The 18,078-nt window shown below is 29.7% G+C and overlaps 1 protein-coding gene across 1 annotated transcript; it reads left to right on the top strand.

The window, feature by feature from the left end:
• The first annotated feature begins 13,762 nt into the window (after positions 1-13,762).
• On the top strand, positions 13,763-14,607 carry LOC119671481. The gene is made up of 2 exons (XM_038082129.1): positions 13,763-14,101; positions 14,164-14,607. Exons 1-2 carry the CDS (start codon positions 13,861-13,863, stop codon positions 14,232-14,234), a joined length of 312 nt encoding a protein of 103 aa, XP_037938057.1. The 5' UTR covers positions 13,763-13,860; the 3' UTR covers positions 14,235-14,607.
• The last annotated feature ends 3,471 nt before the right edge of the window (positions 14,608-18,078 follow it).

Consider the following 18,078-nt stretch of genomic DNA (forward strand, 5'->3'; position numbering starts at 1 on the left):
ATATTACTTCAAATATAAAACTTAAATAGGAATTTTTGAAATGTGTATGAAAAAACACATGTTCTGTAAAAGTATCTCCTAATAATGTGTGAAACAACATTTTCGTTACCCCGTTTTTTACAAATTAAGACACATGTTCTTGTTATGAAATATAATGTCACAAGCGATAATATGCTCCAACGCACAAATGTATCTTATCTATTTATGTGGGCTTATAAGTACATTTATATTGTAAACTCATATACTCTGGAGTATATTTAAAATTCATATGAAGTTTTTAGATTCTAGAACAATAAAGACAATTTAGTGCTTGTGTGCCAATGGGAGTGCAGCGACGGCATTCACCATTGCCATTAAGCGTTTCGAGTTTATTTCAACACAAACCCAAATTAATTGCATGCGAGAATTTCAAAATCTCATGGGAGAATAATATGTGAAGTCATAATTGCATACTTAATTTCTATTTTAAATTAACATCTTTGTTATGCGTTTTTTTTTTGCTTTGGTAACATTCCGAATTAACTGATGTTTTCTCTTAACACTGGTTTTGACTTACAAATTGCATAAACAGTGTTAAACCTTCTCAGTAACATATTATATTATTTTTTTTCGATAGCAATATAACCATATTGCTATCTCTCATGGTTATAAGGAGAGTTAATGAATTCTTTACTAGAGATGAGATGATTAACAGTACACCTTAATGCTTGATCATATATTATGATTTTTACAGAAAATGGAAAACTGATATGTTAGTCCCACATTTCAGTTTTTATTTGGAGCTTAAAAACTGTTATATCAGCCAATTAATATTAATCTTACAAATAGAAACATATTAATAGATGCCAGGATATCAATCTTCGGTCTGTGATAATATAAAAAATTTAAAGTAAAGAATGATTTACTCTACTTTCTTTACTACTTAGCAATATTTCTATATTTTAAATTTCCTTTTTTCGCAAAATTCAGTCAAATATATACATTGCATTATAAGGCAATGTGTGAAATCAGTAGCGAGGCGTCAGCTTTTTGGCAAGGTGCTCACAATTTGTTCAAAACTGAATTCCAGCTATAACGTATTCTCCCTACTCCTGAGTTTTGTCTTTTCCACAAGGAAATAGCATACAAGACCAACAAAACAATTTATTTAAATGTTCGCAGCCTGTGATCCACTGGTTTTTATGGTAAATAAGTGTAGGAAAACGGCGACTTACCACATATTTCGACATTTTAACATCAGGTACCAAATTCTTCATATCTGGAGTTGGTCTATTCATTTTATGAATTAAAACCATTTTATCAGAAGATACATAGTTTAAAAAAAGATATTTGAATCAAATCTTTAATCACACATTTATCCATTTCTAAATATTATTTTTCACTTCAAATTTCTTTAATTTTTTTTCTTTACTTTTATGCTTTGCTAGTATAAAATTCCAATAATGACTTTGTGTTTGGTTTATTTCCCACCTCTACATAAGAGTAAGAAACTCTCATGCATTCATTTACTCTTTTACTTTGTATTTACTATGAGCGGTTCAGTTTTTTTATTGAACCATTTGCCCATATAAAACGGCAACCGTGACTTTGATTGTATTTGCACGCTTTGTATGAAATTCGGGTTCAAATTGGTCGACTGAACCTCTCCTCAAATGTAAAGCGATTTTCACTCAGGCATTTCTTTTCTTTTTTGTATTTACTTTGCATAACATTGTAAGTTCACTTTTTTTATTGAACCGCTTGCACTCATTTATTTAAGAGTTATAATTATTTTACGTACTTATTTTGCGGAGCTTGCTTTCTCTTTTATTTTTATATTTGTTTGTATGTTTTGTGTTTATTCAACATTGAACATAATCTCAATGTGAATGTATTTCATTTGCATACTTTGTAAGCAGCGCGGTGCAGTTTTTATTCTCAACCTTAGTATATTTTAAGAAGAATGTGTTTCCTCTTTTATTAATTATAAGTAATGTTGGGTGTAACTAACATATGTATGTGTGATTTTGTTTGTATTGTTTTGTGTTTATAATAATCTGTTTGGAAAGCTATTATAAAAAATGTTAAGTAGTAAAATAGCGAGATTATTTACCGAAAAAAAAAAGATCAAAAAGCTTTGTTAAGGTGTTCAATGAACACTCTGAACCATTCGAAATATTGTTAATTATTATTATTGATGGGTGATAGAAGTGATTATAGAGCGAACATTTTATTGGTCACAAGGGACCTTTACATCACCACTACCTACTAAGGTTATAGGTAATAACACCTATTGCCAATGGTAATACTTTGTTTGAACTTTAGGCTGATATCGTCGTTGTTGGATACGGCGTTGCCAAGATATATCGCTAACTCTACCTATGCTTTTGTACAGCGTAAAAGCATGATCACTAAAACTGAAAGATGAAGAAGAACTGGGACAAAAGTTGTTCGTAACATTTTATATGTTCTCTACGAGTAAACGACGACTACCATATCTAAATGAACCATACCATATCTAAATGAACTTCTTGTTCTCTTTTCATTATTATTATTAGAAAATTTTACTATAATATTAGAAGAATTTATCGCATTTTTATTAAAAATACCTCATTATTCTCCATATTTCGAGTAACATATCACCAGAAAATATTGTTCAGTTTTATATTCATTAAATGCCTCTGGCTGGCTCCAGTTTCACTTTTCTTTTCTAACCATTTTTACGAGAATTTGTGGATTCAAAATGGCTTTCTTAGCTATTTGAGGAGGATTTAATTCTTCCCTCCGCCACAACTAACTAACTTATAAATTTTATATTCATATTACCTATTGTTAAATGTAATATTTTCATTTTTTACACAAATAACTTACAATTTGAAAACAGTTTTAAATGCTAAGATTATTTCAAATTAAATTTAATTTCAAAAATTGTTTCCCTTCTCCTTCATGCTTCTTCAAAGCTACAAATGACCCATACCCATTTGCATGTATGAGTTTTTTATAACTGTTTAAGTCATACATGCATGCCTATAGAATAAAAACTCTGCTAAGTACATAGGTCATGCATGCCCACGGACTAAAACAACCATACATTTCCAGCACTGAAACGTATAGACAATCAGTTAATATTCCTTTATAGTGCAGGTTAGAAGACCACATTCTGTGGTTTATTTCACTTAACTTCAATAAAGATCTTTAGCTTTACCTGTATTCATCATTTCAGAGATAATGACTTTATATAAATTCCACACATCTCTAGTTGTTGTCAGCTGGTTTACCAGAGTAGAAGGGCTGGTTTCTTCGGTTAAAGTTTGTAGATATTACGTGGTGTTACCAAATCTTTTATTATACGATCTGGACTTTTAATTTTTTCTGGACATAAATATAATTGTGATTACACAGCAGTATAAGTATGGGCAAGAAGATATCCTTGTCCATTGCAGATCCTTAGGTGGGCCAATGAGTTCTTTCTTGCTATGAAGAGATTTTCGATATAACTTTACATATTGTTTGTTTTTTTAATATTCAGGTATTTAATTACTTTTTAAATTACTCTCTTATTACTTAGTTTGTGTCAATATATTCAGTAAAAGCGTAGAAATCACAAATGAAATATCAGCTTTTGAAAATTTTTTTTATTTATTTATATTTGTATTTAAATTTGTTGTACTGTAAAGAAATTCTAGTATATTTATTTGTATTTACAATATTAAGTAAAATATCTTTTTAATATAGCAAAAATTTTTGAATCCTACTACCAAAAACTTTTACATAAAATATCATCCACGACAAATTTTATTGACAGATTCGCTGTCGTGACTGATAGATGAAATCCTTATCTCATTTTACTACAAATTTCAAAAAAGTTTGAAATATTTTTCTCGTCAATTGTTGCACAAAATGGATTATTGATCTTTTAAATTTCATTTATATTTTCCCGAATTTTGTCCTTCACAACAAACTCGCTCGCCTTCAATGCAATTATTTTATTTGTTTTGAGTTCAAAAGGATTTTATTCGTTAAAAAGTTTCGGGAATTGTTGCTATAGAAAAATATAAAATTTCCATAAATTTGAAAAATTCTACAAAGTAAAACTTTTTAACAAAATTTTTAAAAATATCCTGAAGTTGAACCGAATTATTTGTTTTGTTGTCAGTGATTTCGAGTGACCGTTCAACTTGTCAATTGCATGTGTTGTCATTGGCTTTGTGGCGCAGCTTTCCAAAAATACGACGGAAATTTGCCAGTGAATGCATTAAAATATTGGCAAAGGATTCAGGATGAATGAGAACGAAAACAGACATTTAACATAGTATAACTATATATATACATACATATATATGTGTAAGTGGCAGCTTTTGTGTTGACTGGAAATAAACTTTTGATGGACATATGTGTGGACTTTCATGGTTAATCCTGTTCAGGTCCAAATTTCGTGGTCACCATAAATATAAGTTATACAATAATGATTCCATTTTAGCTTTTAAATTGGAAACAAAAACGCAAGCCTTTTTAATTTTAATTGAAAAACTTCAAGTGGCGCTGTACAAATATAATTCAGCTGAGTTTAATTAAAAATTGCGCGCTAAAACTCATCAAAGTATAAGTGATGAATATTTAAAAGTTACTCATTCAACTTAAAAGTATTTTCGCACTACACTAAATCCTTAAGATGCAACGAGCTATAGCTATGAGACACAGTGATAAATTGAATTTTAATGCGAGCGAAAGCAAACGAATAAAATCTTAAGATAAATCCTCTTTAAAATACATGAGGAAGAGCAATGAAAGGAACTGAGTGGCGTTATGCGTTACTTTTTATTACATTTGGATCAGCTTAATGAGCTTTTGCACTGCCATTTATACGTAAATCGGTTTTGTGACGTATTAAACGTGAATCGCAGGAAATACTATGAATGATGAAATATATACAAAACTCAAACCTCAACTGTTCCTAAAATAATACGTATAAATAATTATTTTATTTTTAGTTTTTTATTTTTAATTAAATTATTTTTAAAAAATAAAAAATAATTCTTAGCATTTATATGGCGTGAAACAGAAGTCCTTGTTCCCTTGTCATTATGGATTCTTTTCGTTTGAATAATTTCTCAACTTTCCCCATCGCAACCAATATTCGCACACTTGACGGAATATTTTGTGTTTCCTCGGCTCAATAATTCTGTGAAATTTTAATTGTGGCACGTTTTCTCAACTCTTTCATTAATTTTATTTCCAACTGTTTTCAGGCTTCAATTGCTATGAAAAGTGTTTCCTTTGAGTAACTCAACGTTTATTTTTACTCTAATTAATTTGAGAAACTGACTCAGCCTGTCACTTTGCTTTAATTGTTTAAACGAAATTAATTGAAATTTCAATATTTATTTAATAAAATTACCAAGAGCTTCGGCTAATCATTAGAAACGTGCCAATCAGCAATGCTTTGACTTGGTTTTTGATTTTCAAATATTACAAATAAATGAAGAAAATTATTTGTGATGAGAAACATTTCTTAAATTAAACTAAAATTAAATAACTTTCCCTTAATGCATTAAATAATATATATATATTTTAAAATTGTTTTCAATTAAGTATAAATTCCACACATCTTTAGCTTTGTTATGCATGTGGCCCCTAATAGCAGAATCATGTTAATCTCATCCTGGAGTTCTTCTAGTAAAGGAAACTAAAAATTAACAATGAGAAAACGAAAACCCTGTTAATTACTCGTAAATACAGGCAACATTCATCAAGAGTAAGAGGTGGTGACAACGCGATTAGTTGGGAAGACAACATTAAATACTTAGGAATGACGTTTGATAAACGATTCACTTAGCACAAGTACTTACAATTCAAAACTAGTAGTTGCGTAAAAAGACTGCATTGCTTACAACCACTTTTCAAACACAACAACCTTAGCGCGAAGTATACAAAGCTGATCTATAGCCAGATAATTAGACCAGCACTACTTTATGGGTGTGTCGCGTATAGCAAAGCTGCCGACTCTACTATTCAGAGGCTACAAATTGCTCAAAGTCAGGTTTTCCGAAAGCTCTTCAAAGTGCCATGATACATCCGCACGAATGACATGGTAAGAGATGTTAGAATAGATCCCGTCAAAAAATACATAAGGGACAGAACCCTGAAGCTATATGTGAAAACTGACGTGTTGCCCTACTTAGCACTATCTAATCTCAGAGTAATCACTAACCGGGATACGCAGATCTTAGATTAATCATTGTATAATCACGAAGTTTGTGAGGAATACACAAATTAGTCAGAGAGATGGGTTGGACTGTGCAGAAACCTCCAGCTATCAAAGAGTAAAAGTGCCCATAAGCACAAACTCAGAAAAAAATTAAATATCATAGGTCAACTATTCAACGTAATATAACACAACCTAACTGCAAGCGTTATAGATATTGACATATGAGAAGATACCGAAACTGAAAATCACTGGTAATTTTTCTACTATTTATTTGAAATCTACATAATTCAACACAACGGAAAATGGTGACTATGCAGTAAAGGGCTTACAATGAACAACAAAAACAATGTATTTTATGCAAATAATTACGGTCGTGTCAAATATGAAATTAATAACAATAACAATTATATTATATATTATATATATAAGAATACATATATAACAAATATTGCCATGATCAATGTATATTAAACATATGTAAATAAGAACTAGAGAAGAATTTCTATTAACCTTCTATTCAGGTTTCGACATTTCGGTTAAAATGGTGTTGCTCAGTAATAAATTACAGAATTTTTGATATTTATGAACAAATATTACCTTTTACAAAATTGACAATTGTGATTTAACTGTCTGCATAACACACTTCAATGGTTGTGACCAGAAATGCCGTAAACGTATTGTAACTAAGAAATCTAAGAGACATATTAAGCAAAAAGTCATGGGCACGTCAAAATTGACTCTTTTGGGTTATGTCGAAAATGCATTTTGCAAAGTGTCACAGAAATTTTAATAAATTGCTACTAAAAGACACAAATGTTGACATTTATTACTGAACAAGAGACTAAGGTTTGGTCTAACTTGGATAAAAAGCGTACGAGTCAATTGCTCCAACTAAAGAGAGATCTGCTCAGTACAACGGTATCTGTGCTAACGGGTCATTGCTTAAAAGGGAGGCATGCTATGAGACTAGGTCTTCTTTATAATGACCTTTGTCGCGGTTGTGGCTCTGAGGACGAGGAGGAAACTGTGTTCCATCACATGTGTCAGTGCCCATCTTTAGCCAGAAAGAGATCAAAAATCTTGGGGGCCCCTTTTCTGACCGATCTGACTGATATGTCATCCTACAATGTGAGGGACCTAACTAGATTCATAGAACTGTCGGGTTGATTCTCCTTCACCTAATAGGGGAGTCGTTGCCTCTGTGGGGCGTTGGTCGTATACTGATCACCTTGTCTATATACGAACATCGCTTTTTCCTTGTGGTACCATAACGGGCCATTATTTGTGCTCAAGTGGGCTTTCGTGGGTAAACAAGGCCGCCACTCCAACCAACCAACCAAGAGACTAAGGAACTAGGTATGCATCTTAATATCTACACCTTACTTAGTATAGTGAGTCTTAAAAGGATATAATTTGTGAATATTCTTGAAAACTCTTAGAAGATAGTAGTACAAATCTTGTAGAATACAAATAGTTATCAAAAGTCGCTTTACAGCCCACAATAAAAACACAACATACACAATTTTGTGTAAATATTATAGTAGATACTTGAATTTTATTGAAAAAATTAGTTACGTTTTTATACGTTATTGACGACAGTGTATTGAATTGATTGTGTGACTTTGTAGTGTCAAAGTGTAAATTTGCGTGCATATCATTTCACTAAAACCAATTGATGCGTATGCAATCTACATACCCTTATTTCAGTATTGAAATAACAAACAGAATATTGAATTTCGTATGACATGTCAGGCCACAAACGACTTCAAAGAAAGTCGAGTTGCTAAGCAATTTACGTGATTCATGCTTGTGCATAAGCAATAATCGCATTCCGCTATATTTGACATTTGACTCTTTTTAATGTTGACGTTGACTGTATTCAGGAAATGCACTTGCAATCATGAATATGAATATCTCTTATATATGCTTTCACTGACATAAGTAAATAATTTAAATTTGCGTGAATATAGTTGAGGTCCTACCGTGTTTAAAATTTATAAGAAGCATATAGTATTGTGTATATTTAGCTTTAGTTAGCTATCTTTACTAAATCATATTATCAAATAGGTGTGCCCAGAGTGACTACCTACACTATAGATAAAATGCAGATAGACGCTTTATTTGAGAGTATTTAATTGGTAGAAATACACATTATATTGATCTTGTCTCCATTTAACTAATTATATTAATTTGATTTGCTGGTACACATCAAATATGTTGTTATTAATTTAAATTTTAAATAAAATATTATTATTTTTGTAAGAACTGTATAAATCTCTTTGAATTAATAACAAATTATTATTATAAATAATAAATTTGATTTGCATATAGGTCATTCTTTTAAAAATCGAACGGATTTTGCTGAAACAATAATGTGATCATCTCCGATTTGGCTGGAATTTTCTTTATGAGATCCTTTCATTAAATAAGATGAGCCATATCACAAGAAAAAATTTTGATATTTTTTTCTAGCAGATATGGATCCATGGGATTTTGATAATCAGCATTGTAAAAGCATTTTTAAACGACTATAATTGAAATGTGTTGCATTCAACTTTCAAGAAATAGTTTAAGCAATTGGAATTGTTTATATTTAAGTATTAATATTAACCGTTAAATTTCAAACCCAAAAAAAATTATATTTTATTTGGATTTAGTATTAAATTTTATTAGGAAAAAAATTTTCCGGATGGCATTATTTTTCAAATTTTAAAAAATTTTTTACCCCGTAAAACACTTCAAACACATGCGTGCTATTTTTCTGATGAATGAATTTTCAAAGTATATATTACAATGTTCTTACATATTATTTTAAACTTCGATTTATAATAAAATTCTATAGAAAACCCAAAAATTTCAAGACGGTATGATTTTTACAAATAATTTTTAAAAATTAATTCATCCTTCACCTCACACCTCACCTCACCACACACATGCACACCATTTTTCGTTAAAAAAAATAAAAAGGAACAAATAAAAAAAATTATTATATAAGTTATTTTTGATTCAGATAAATCAGTAATTTCTACTTAAAAAAATAAATATTTCCAGTGTGACATTGTTTTTAGAAGTATTTAAAAAAATTAATTTATTAAACGCCCTAAACGTCACTCATACTCACCATAAAACCATTAAATCAATTTTCCACAAAGGACACAAAATTTTTTTCTTTTTTATTTCTGAATTCAACTTATCATTAAATTCTACATGCAAATGAAATTTTTTAGGACATTATTAATTGTAGAATTATTTTTATTAAATAAATTAGTTTCGCTCCATCTCAATTTTTAAATCACTAATTTAAAATTTTCAATATTCCTTCCCATAATTCAAACAAAAGCGATAAAGATGATGACCCTCATAAATTTTAAAAAATCTACAAGAAAAATGTAATGTTACAGCAGATAGAACTATGTAAATAAAAATATTGAATGTAATGCATAATTGGTCTTTTCGAAGTTTCACGACTTACTTCCCAAATACTACAAATTATATGATTACTGTTGCCCCACTCCCTTCACTACTCCCCAATTTTCTTGTGTATTGCCCATGACTTCTGACTTTTCACTCTCCTCTCTCTCTTTTGTCTACTGGAATGAAATTTACTCATTGCTGTGGAAATCTTCTTCTTTCATTCATCAGATGTGGTTTAGTGGGTTCAAATCTCACACGGTGGCTTTCGATGCTTCCACCTACGACAAAAAAAAAATGATGTTACTGTTGCTAAAAAAATTGCTTCAGAAAAGAGTATATTAGAAGACCCAAATCCAAAGATCCTTCAATCCCTTCGAAAAGATGTGATGGAGGCGGTTTGAAAGTCCACTAATTTCAAATTCATCTATTGACAAGCCTATTAGTTATTGAATTAGTTATTGACTTCCAGAAAGACAAATATAAAAATACCGGTGAATCCATTTGCCTTGTTTCGAGGGTCACTGTTTATATTTTGTTTCTAATAATGCCTAATAATGAAAAGATACTAATTTGTCGTTGAAAATTACTTTATTGTTTCTCAAAAAATTTTCCATTATGGTCGTTAGAACCATTTGTCAAAGCATTTTTTAAATCTTCTTCAGACACCTCCTAAACATGGTTTTTAAATGCATCAAAGTCTACTTTTGTCGACAAAAATCGCTATCCAAACAATTAATTCTTGACGTTCGGGAACTAGAAGAAGTCATTGGGTGCCAAATCAGGACTGTACGGTGGATGATCCATTAATTTTAAGTTTAAGGTAAGTTATATTTAATAATGTTGAACTTTCGTATGGAAACGTCAGATGACAACTGACAATAATGGACTAAGGCTTAAAATATAAACAGTGACCCTCGTATAGTATATACTCAATCTCAACTTATCATTTATTTACAATAATTTATGCATGTTATAGCCCTATTATCAACTAAGAGTTTGTTAGTATTTATTTATAAATTAACCATAAACTACTTCTTGTATATTAGTGTGCCCTTTGAGTCTTTAAGTTCTCTCTTATTCGTCTTAAAAATAATAATAATGCGTAAAAGACTACAGCAATTGAAATTTAATGAACAATAAGGAAGCTATGATGAATTCATAAATCTGGAAATTTGGCATGCTCAATAAAATTTATATGCAAATCCTTGCCAAAAGTTCAATCTGTTCCATACAAAAGCAATTCAGAAAGTGAATAATGAAAACAGAAATAAATGAAAGAAAAATAATGCCAATAGAAAAAGGAAGAAGGACTTAAAAATACAAATATCACTGAGAAATAAGAAGACATTGAAGCTAATTTATTTGCAGATTTCTGAAGCAATTTCGCCGAAATTATTTTCAACTTATTTCATTCGCACTGTAAATGCATTCTCAGCAATTGCGAATCTTAAGAAGATTGAATTCATTAGAATGCGTGGCAAATGAAAGAAGCACCATTTCATAGCTACAAATCCATTGCAGTGGCAGAGGAAGTTCCATTCCGAAGAACAACAAATGCCAAATGAAGTTGTAAATATTGAAGGACGCAGGAAAATGTGTAATATTCACAAGGAAAGCTGAAAGCTCCATTCATGTCGAAACATAATAACAAAAAGTACTTATGAACTGAAAACGCAAATCCTTCTAATGAAGGAAATAAAACGCATTTATGTTTCATTTCGCGTAAAAAGTTTAATGAGGTTTTATTGGCTCCTGGAAAATAATTTACAAGAAACTGAAGGCAAAAGGAATAAGTTGAGGAAATATGACGAAAACAGTTGAGCATAAAAAAAGCTATTCGGATTTATTATCTATTTTAATAGAAATAATCACAAAACTATGAATTTCAGTTATGAAAGTTGGGTTATGAAGTGTAAAATGTCTAATAGTGAGTGTATAATGTGACACAAATCTGACAAGGAGTAAAGAAAATGGGATTCTCTGAAATTCAATGGTAGCAGATGTTTATATTATTTCAAACTGTATATATATATATATACATATATAGTACATGTATTAAATGTCATATTACATATTTACATAACGCATTTACTATATTAATGTTTATTTTTAGAATACATGATTAAACCTGTCATGGCAATGACCAAAATAAAATTTAATTGTTTATAGTTAATGGTGTTGAGAGATAGAGTCTAATAATACTCTTTAATTCTTCTTTTTAACATATCTTACAAATAATTAATATATATTATATCAAACTATATATAATTCTAAAACATAAACATTACACTTGTGTTATCGAAACAGTTGATTTTTTGATAAAATTTTGATGGGACCCTGTCTTGAAATATGCCCGATAAAGTTCCAAGAGAGAAACGGTCTGGCACATGATGGGGATTGTTTTTAGTCCGTACAAACCGGGCATACCACTATTGTGACGACATATTGTGACGATGCGTTTGGCATTTTTAAACCTCCTCTCCGCACGATGTGAGAATTAAAAAAAACTTACTGAAAATATAATTTTTATAAAAATGATAAAAAAAAATGTTATAATAATAATAATTTTTCAAACCCAGTAAGTTTGAATAGTAAATCTTATACTAAACCGCTGAGTAATGTAGCCTGCTAGTATAAAAATTATTTGAAAGGTAACTTCCAAAATATGCTATACGATTACATTTTTCATATGTCCAAATCTCCTGTTATGTACTAATTGTAGCGTCGAGACTATCATGCCTCTGTATCCATTTTCATGGTTATGAACCAATGCCGACGATGTATTACCTAATGACAATATCCAAACACGGTGAAGACTACTAACCGCAGATAACCCAAAAAAAATAATAATAAAACCGAAAGATGATATTAATGAAAGATATCTTATATATAAGACAATTGTGTCTTCACAAAACAAAAAATTTTAAGTCTATATTATTATTTACAGAGCCTGAGCTATGGCCATTTAAAATTTGTCGAAAATGCACATTGCCTAAACCCAATGGGTTCCGTATTTCATAGAATAGTAATTAAAAATCTTTTTTCGTGCTCCGACTATTTTAATTTCAATCAAAGATTTAATAAAAGATATTTTATCAAAATCGAAAGTGAGAAGGACAAAACCTGTTCCATTTGAAAAAGAACGACCTATATATATTTAAAACAACAAACTTTAAATACTAGATTTATTAAGTTAACATATAATCTTATATAAAAAAAATTGCCTTCCGGTTTTTTATTTTTTTTTGATTTGACTTAAATCATCATTGACCATAATCATTACTTACATTTGAACAGTAAAGAAATTGTATTTAAAATGTACTAAGTCCATTATTGTATATTTCATACAGTTTTTTGAATTTCGAGTTTGTAAAGATCAAGTTTTGAGAATTTCTCTATCATATGTAGGTATATACAAATCGATGATAATAATCCAAAGACATAGTGACCCCAACAATTCTCTAGCTCCGCTTAGAAGAATTCAAGTGATGTAAGAAAGATGTCGTTAATAAAAACTGTATTCCACAACAAAAGTGATTTTAATTATCAGGTTTAACCAAGCGCCCTTAAAAGAATTAACAAAAGTACCAGCTGCCACCAACTCTAATAAATTGTATTTCACTGACAAACTTCACACCTCATGCATTGCGGTGACTCAAAACTTTAGCAGCCCCTTTTCTTAAGGATCTTAATCAGTTACAATATCTGACACTAAACACTATTTTGAACTTCGCCAAAGGTTCTAGGTGGTTTCAAACCATGAGTTTTGCTATATATACGGAAACACAATGGGCCAATAGGCCTAAGTGGATCCCCTGAGCATTTCCAACTGCACTACTTTTTTCTATTCTATACTACAGTGGGTGTCTGTTTACTCATAAAGACAAATACTCATAAAGCCCAGCCTTGTGTATTATTAACTTAATCGAATACAGAAAGAGAAACAAACGAAAATCTGCGAATCGAACAGATGTATAATATAGAGTTATTATTATCTTCAACATATCCATTATTGCGATTTAAATACGTTACTAAAAGTAAAACATATGTTTTATGATCGTAAGAAGAAATTACATCAAATCACCACAATTACTTTATTTTAAATCACATTAGCCGAGATTAATTTTCAAAAAACAGAAAAAAAGTTCATAACTACTGAAATAAAGAAATTCAGTTTAGTTATAATCTGTTTAACAAATTCATCTCCCTTCAAATTTTTAGGCCTTTAGTCAAAATTTAAAGTAAAATACAAGATCAAAATGCCTTACTATGCCGACATGTCACCAATATATTTTCCAAGATATTTGTGCCCTCGTAATAAGGCCGTTGTGTTGGAGCTATTACGATACGGCTTGGAAGAAGGTCCGTTACATCATCCTGAACGCTATAATCGCCGTTTTAATTTTCCTCCTTCTCGACAAATTTTATCACCTGAACGAATGGATCAACTAATAGCGTTGACTGAGCCTTACAAAAAACCTTTTCTAGTAGAATGTAGAGGTAAGCTTTGTTTTTAAAGATTAAAAATTATTAATTTATTGAAAACATGTAATTTTATTTAGACTATGTTCTTGAAATGATACATCGATACTTGGTCCATCCATTTTTTCATGACAGTGACGACGAATACTGAATACAAGTGACAGAGTTGAGCGTGTTGAAGGTCGTAGTTAAGAATTTTTCATGAAGCCCTGATAGAATATTGGCATGAATGGCAAGGGGAACCAAGCCATATAAGTAAATTATTATGGAGTCCTGTGAAAATGTTTGTGGAAAAATTTTATATATGAAGGAAGTAACGTCTTGACTTTGCTTTAGTACCATTTAAGGAAATTTCCTGGAAAGTAAACGTGGTTTAGTATATAAAAACGTAGAACATTTTTCAGTAGCTCCAAATTAATTTCGAAAAAAGGAAACTTCATGAAAAATTAAGTGTGTAATCAAAACATATGAAAGCGAAAGAATGTATTTTACTTATAAATATACTTTAAATCAAGTCCGTTTAATGAAATTGTTTGCATATGGTATAAACTTATGGTAATTGATTTAACATTTCCTTAACATTATAATATATTTCATAGAATACATCATATCATATTACTATTAGATCATATTACTATCATATTACTAGAAGAGTATTTTCTACTAAAAACTCTGAAAAAATCTGCAGACATCTCGTATACGTCAATAGTATTCATTGGAATGACTACTTATAGAAATAGCTAGTTTACTTTATCTATAATAGTATGTTATATAATAAGTTTATAAAACGCATAAGAAAAAATGTATATCATGAATCCCAAATCCATAGTATGTTTTTGGAAGTTTTACAAAATTTTTCTAAAATCGTTTAATAGCAAAATGATTTTTAATCTGAGTAGAACTTGATGTCAGAGAGAGCTAAAATAGGAAAATACTTTGTTGGATAAAAAAAGTGGTGCTTTAATTTATTAGTGTTTAATTAGTCTTTTTTAGGTTGATGGAAAATTGTATGGAACCAAATAATATACATCCGTAAAATTGAGGTTCAAAGCATTTTTTTCTTTACACAGTCCTATATACAATCGATCACATATCTGTAAGTGATTAGTATGATATTGATACAATTTTCCATTTTTAAAATATTAATAATATAAGCAATATTTAAATTATAACATACAACATAGTATAAAATAGTATAAAAAATAGTATAAAATAGCATAAAAATCGTATAAAATATATATTATTTTGCATTTCCTTTTTTAAACTGCATGTCCTCTACCTGGTACACATATACTACTCTTGAACTAGTCTATCAGAGCGCAATCATATTACTTACCATTTGCTTACTGATCCACATAAAGCGAGTCATTTAGTCCACTCTTTGTCAATGCGTGTGTAAATTGAAGCACTTATTTATGTGATCCACTATTACAGATACACAAAACGATACCTCAATCTAAGTTATGATATAAAACATAAATTCAAAAATCTCTTATTAAATATATAAAAACTTGCCATCAGTAACTTTTGCAGATTTTTCCAGTAAAGCTATTGTCTTTAAACCTATTTACTATTGTCTTTAAGGTAAGTACTCTTCAACACCCTCTGTAATTTAGTGTATATTCCCAGTGCTTTTATATAAATTTATGAATCTAGAGTTATTAATCAACTAAATAAAGTCTTTTGAATAAAGTTTTAAATCAATTCAGTAGTTCCACTCCATATGATAAAGCTTATTGAAAAGTTTTAATTACACTTATATATTATATTAAAAATCTGGCAAAAGAGTATAAATGTCTGAAATCATTCATTTTCACTGATTTGAATGAAAATGTGATATGAGGGACTTTCTTTATACCAAAAGGTGGCTTGAATTTATATTATTAATTGAGGAAATTAAATTCAAACAAAATGTGTTGAACATTAATAAACCCACACATTTTTCACACACACCTGAGCTTAAAATTAGACATAAATAATTCATTTATTAACACACAAACACCCAAACACCCAAATACTTAAATACTGGCACGTGAGCCAACAAATAAAATATCTCAGGAAATAAAAGTGAATTAGGGGAGCAGCAGCAATTAATTAAAATATGACAATTTATGAGTCAAATAAATATATATACATATAGAGAAACCGACTAATTAAAGCAAGGAAACTTACAATTAGGAATTAGGAAAAGGAGAAAAATAATTTTTTTCTTTTTATTTTTTATTTAATTTTTATAAAAAATGTCTTAAATTATATGCTGTTTTCTAATAAAAGACCATAACTGCGCTATGGTTTGATTCAAGAAGGGAAAAAATTCCTATAAAAGAAGTGCAATTCACTTTCAATATATATCGAATGTAGTGTGTCAAAGTAATACCAAATGAACTTCAACGTCAACTTTTTGGCAAGGTGTTCACAATTTGATCAAAACAGAATTCCAACGTATTCCCCCTACTCCTGAGTTTTGTCCTTTCCCCAAGCAAATAGCGTACAAGACCAACAAAACAATTTATTTAAATGTTCGCAGCCTGTGATCCACTGGTTTTTATTTACCATAAAGCTGTATGAAAACGGCGACTTACCACATATTACGACATTTTTACATCAGGTACCAAATTCTTCATATCTGGAGTTGGTCTATTAGTTTTATGAATTAAAACCTTTTTTTCAGAAGATCGTTTAAAAAAAGATATTTGAATCAAATCTTTAATCACACATTAATTCATTTCTAAATATTATTTTTCACTTCAAATTTCTTTAATTTTTTTCTTTACTTTTACCATTTGCTAGTATAAAATTCCAATAATGACTTTGTTTTTGGTTTATTTTCAATCTCTACATAAGAGTAATAAACTCTTATGCATTCATATACTCTTTTACTTTGTATTTACTGTGCGCGGTTCAGTTTTTTTACTGAACCATTTGCCTATATAAAACGGCAACCGTGACTTTGATTGTATTTGCACGCTTTGTATGAACTTGGGGTTCAATTTAGTCGACTGAACTTCTAGTCAAATGTAAAACGATTTTCGCTCAGTCATTTCTTTTCACTTTTGTATTTACTTTGCATAACATTGGAGGTTCACTTTTTTTATTGAACCGCTTGCACGCATTAATTTAAGAGTTATGATTATTTTACGTACATATTTTGCGGGGCTTGTTTTCTATATTATTTTTATGTTTGTTTGTATGTTTTGTGTTTATTCAATCCAGAACATAGTCCCAATGTGAATGTTATTTCATTTGCATGCTTTGTAAGCAGCGCGGTGCAGTTTTTTTCTGAATCTTAGTATATTTTAAGAGGAATGTATTTTCTCTTTTATTAGTTATAAGTAATGTTGAGTGTAACTAACATACGTATGTGTGGTTTTGTTTGTATTATAACTTTTGTGTTTATGTTAATATGTTTGGAAAAGCTATTATAAAAAATGTTAAGTGGCAAAATAGTGAGATTATTTACCTAATAAAAAAAAAGATCTAAAAAGGAAGCTTTGTTAAGGTGTTCAGTGAATACTGTGAACCATTCGACGCCACGCCTCTGCTGGCTACTATATTTCATGTAATTAGATTAGAGTAAGGTAGTATACTAAGTGACTAAGTGTACCGTAATCGTACGATGGGTATAAACTCTATTCGATATAAACATGCAATTATTTGAATCAATATATCGCCAGCCTGATTTATTCTAACAAATGATCAATGTATTAATTTTGTAAGATTAATAGTAGATTAACACAATCATTTTAGCTCTGATCTGTTTGTTAAATTGTACAATTATCATATAATAAAAAATATCGTTAAAAATAAATATCATTTTTCTATGCAACACTGCAAATGTCTTAATAACGTAATTTTTTTTACGATATTACAATAATAGGAAATGAGTAGTCAAAAACTTTTTAAAAATAAGTATTAGTGAGCGAAATATGGTGTAGTAAGTTATTATAATAAAATATATTAAATATTATTGTTCTAGTTCACCACTATTCGAAATC

This window comes from Teleopsis dalmanni, chromosome 1, assembly GCF_002237135.1.
Source record: "Teleopsis dalmanni isolate 2A chromosome 1, ASM223713v2, whole genome shotgun sequence".
Taxonomy (NCBI): Eukaryota; Metazoa; Arthropoda; class Insecta; order Diptera; family Diopsidae; genus Teleopsis; species Teleopsis dalmanni.

Coding starts and splice junctions, on each gene's coding strand:
- LOC119671481 (XM_038082129.1), top strand. CDS start 13,861: ATGCCTTACTATGCCGACATGTCACCAATATATTTTCCAAGATATTTG. Junction 14,102..14,163: donor TTTTCTAGTAGAATGTAGAG/GTAAGCTTTGTT, acceptor AATTTTATTTAG/ACTATGTTCTTGAAATGATA.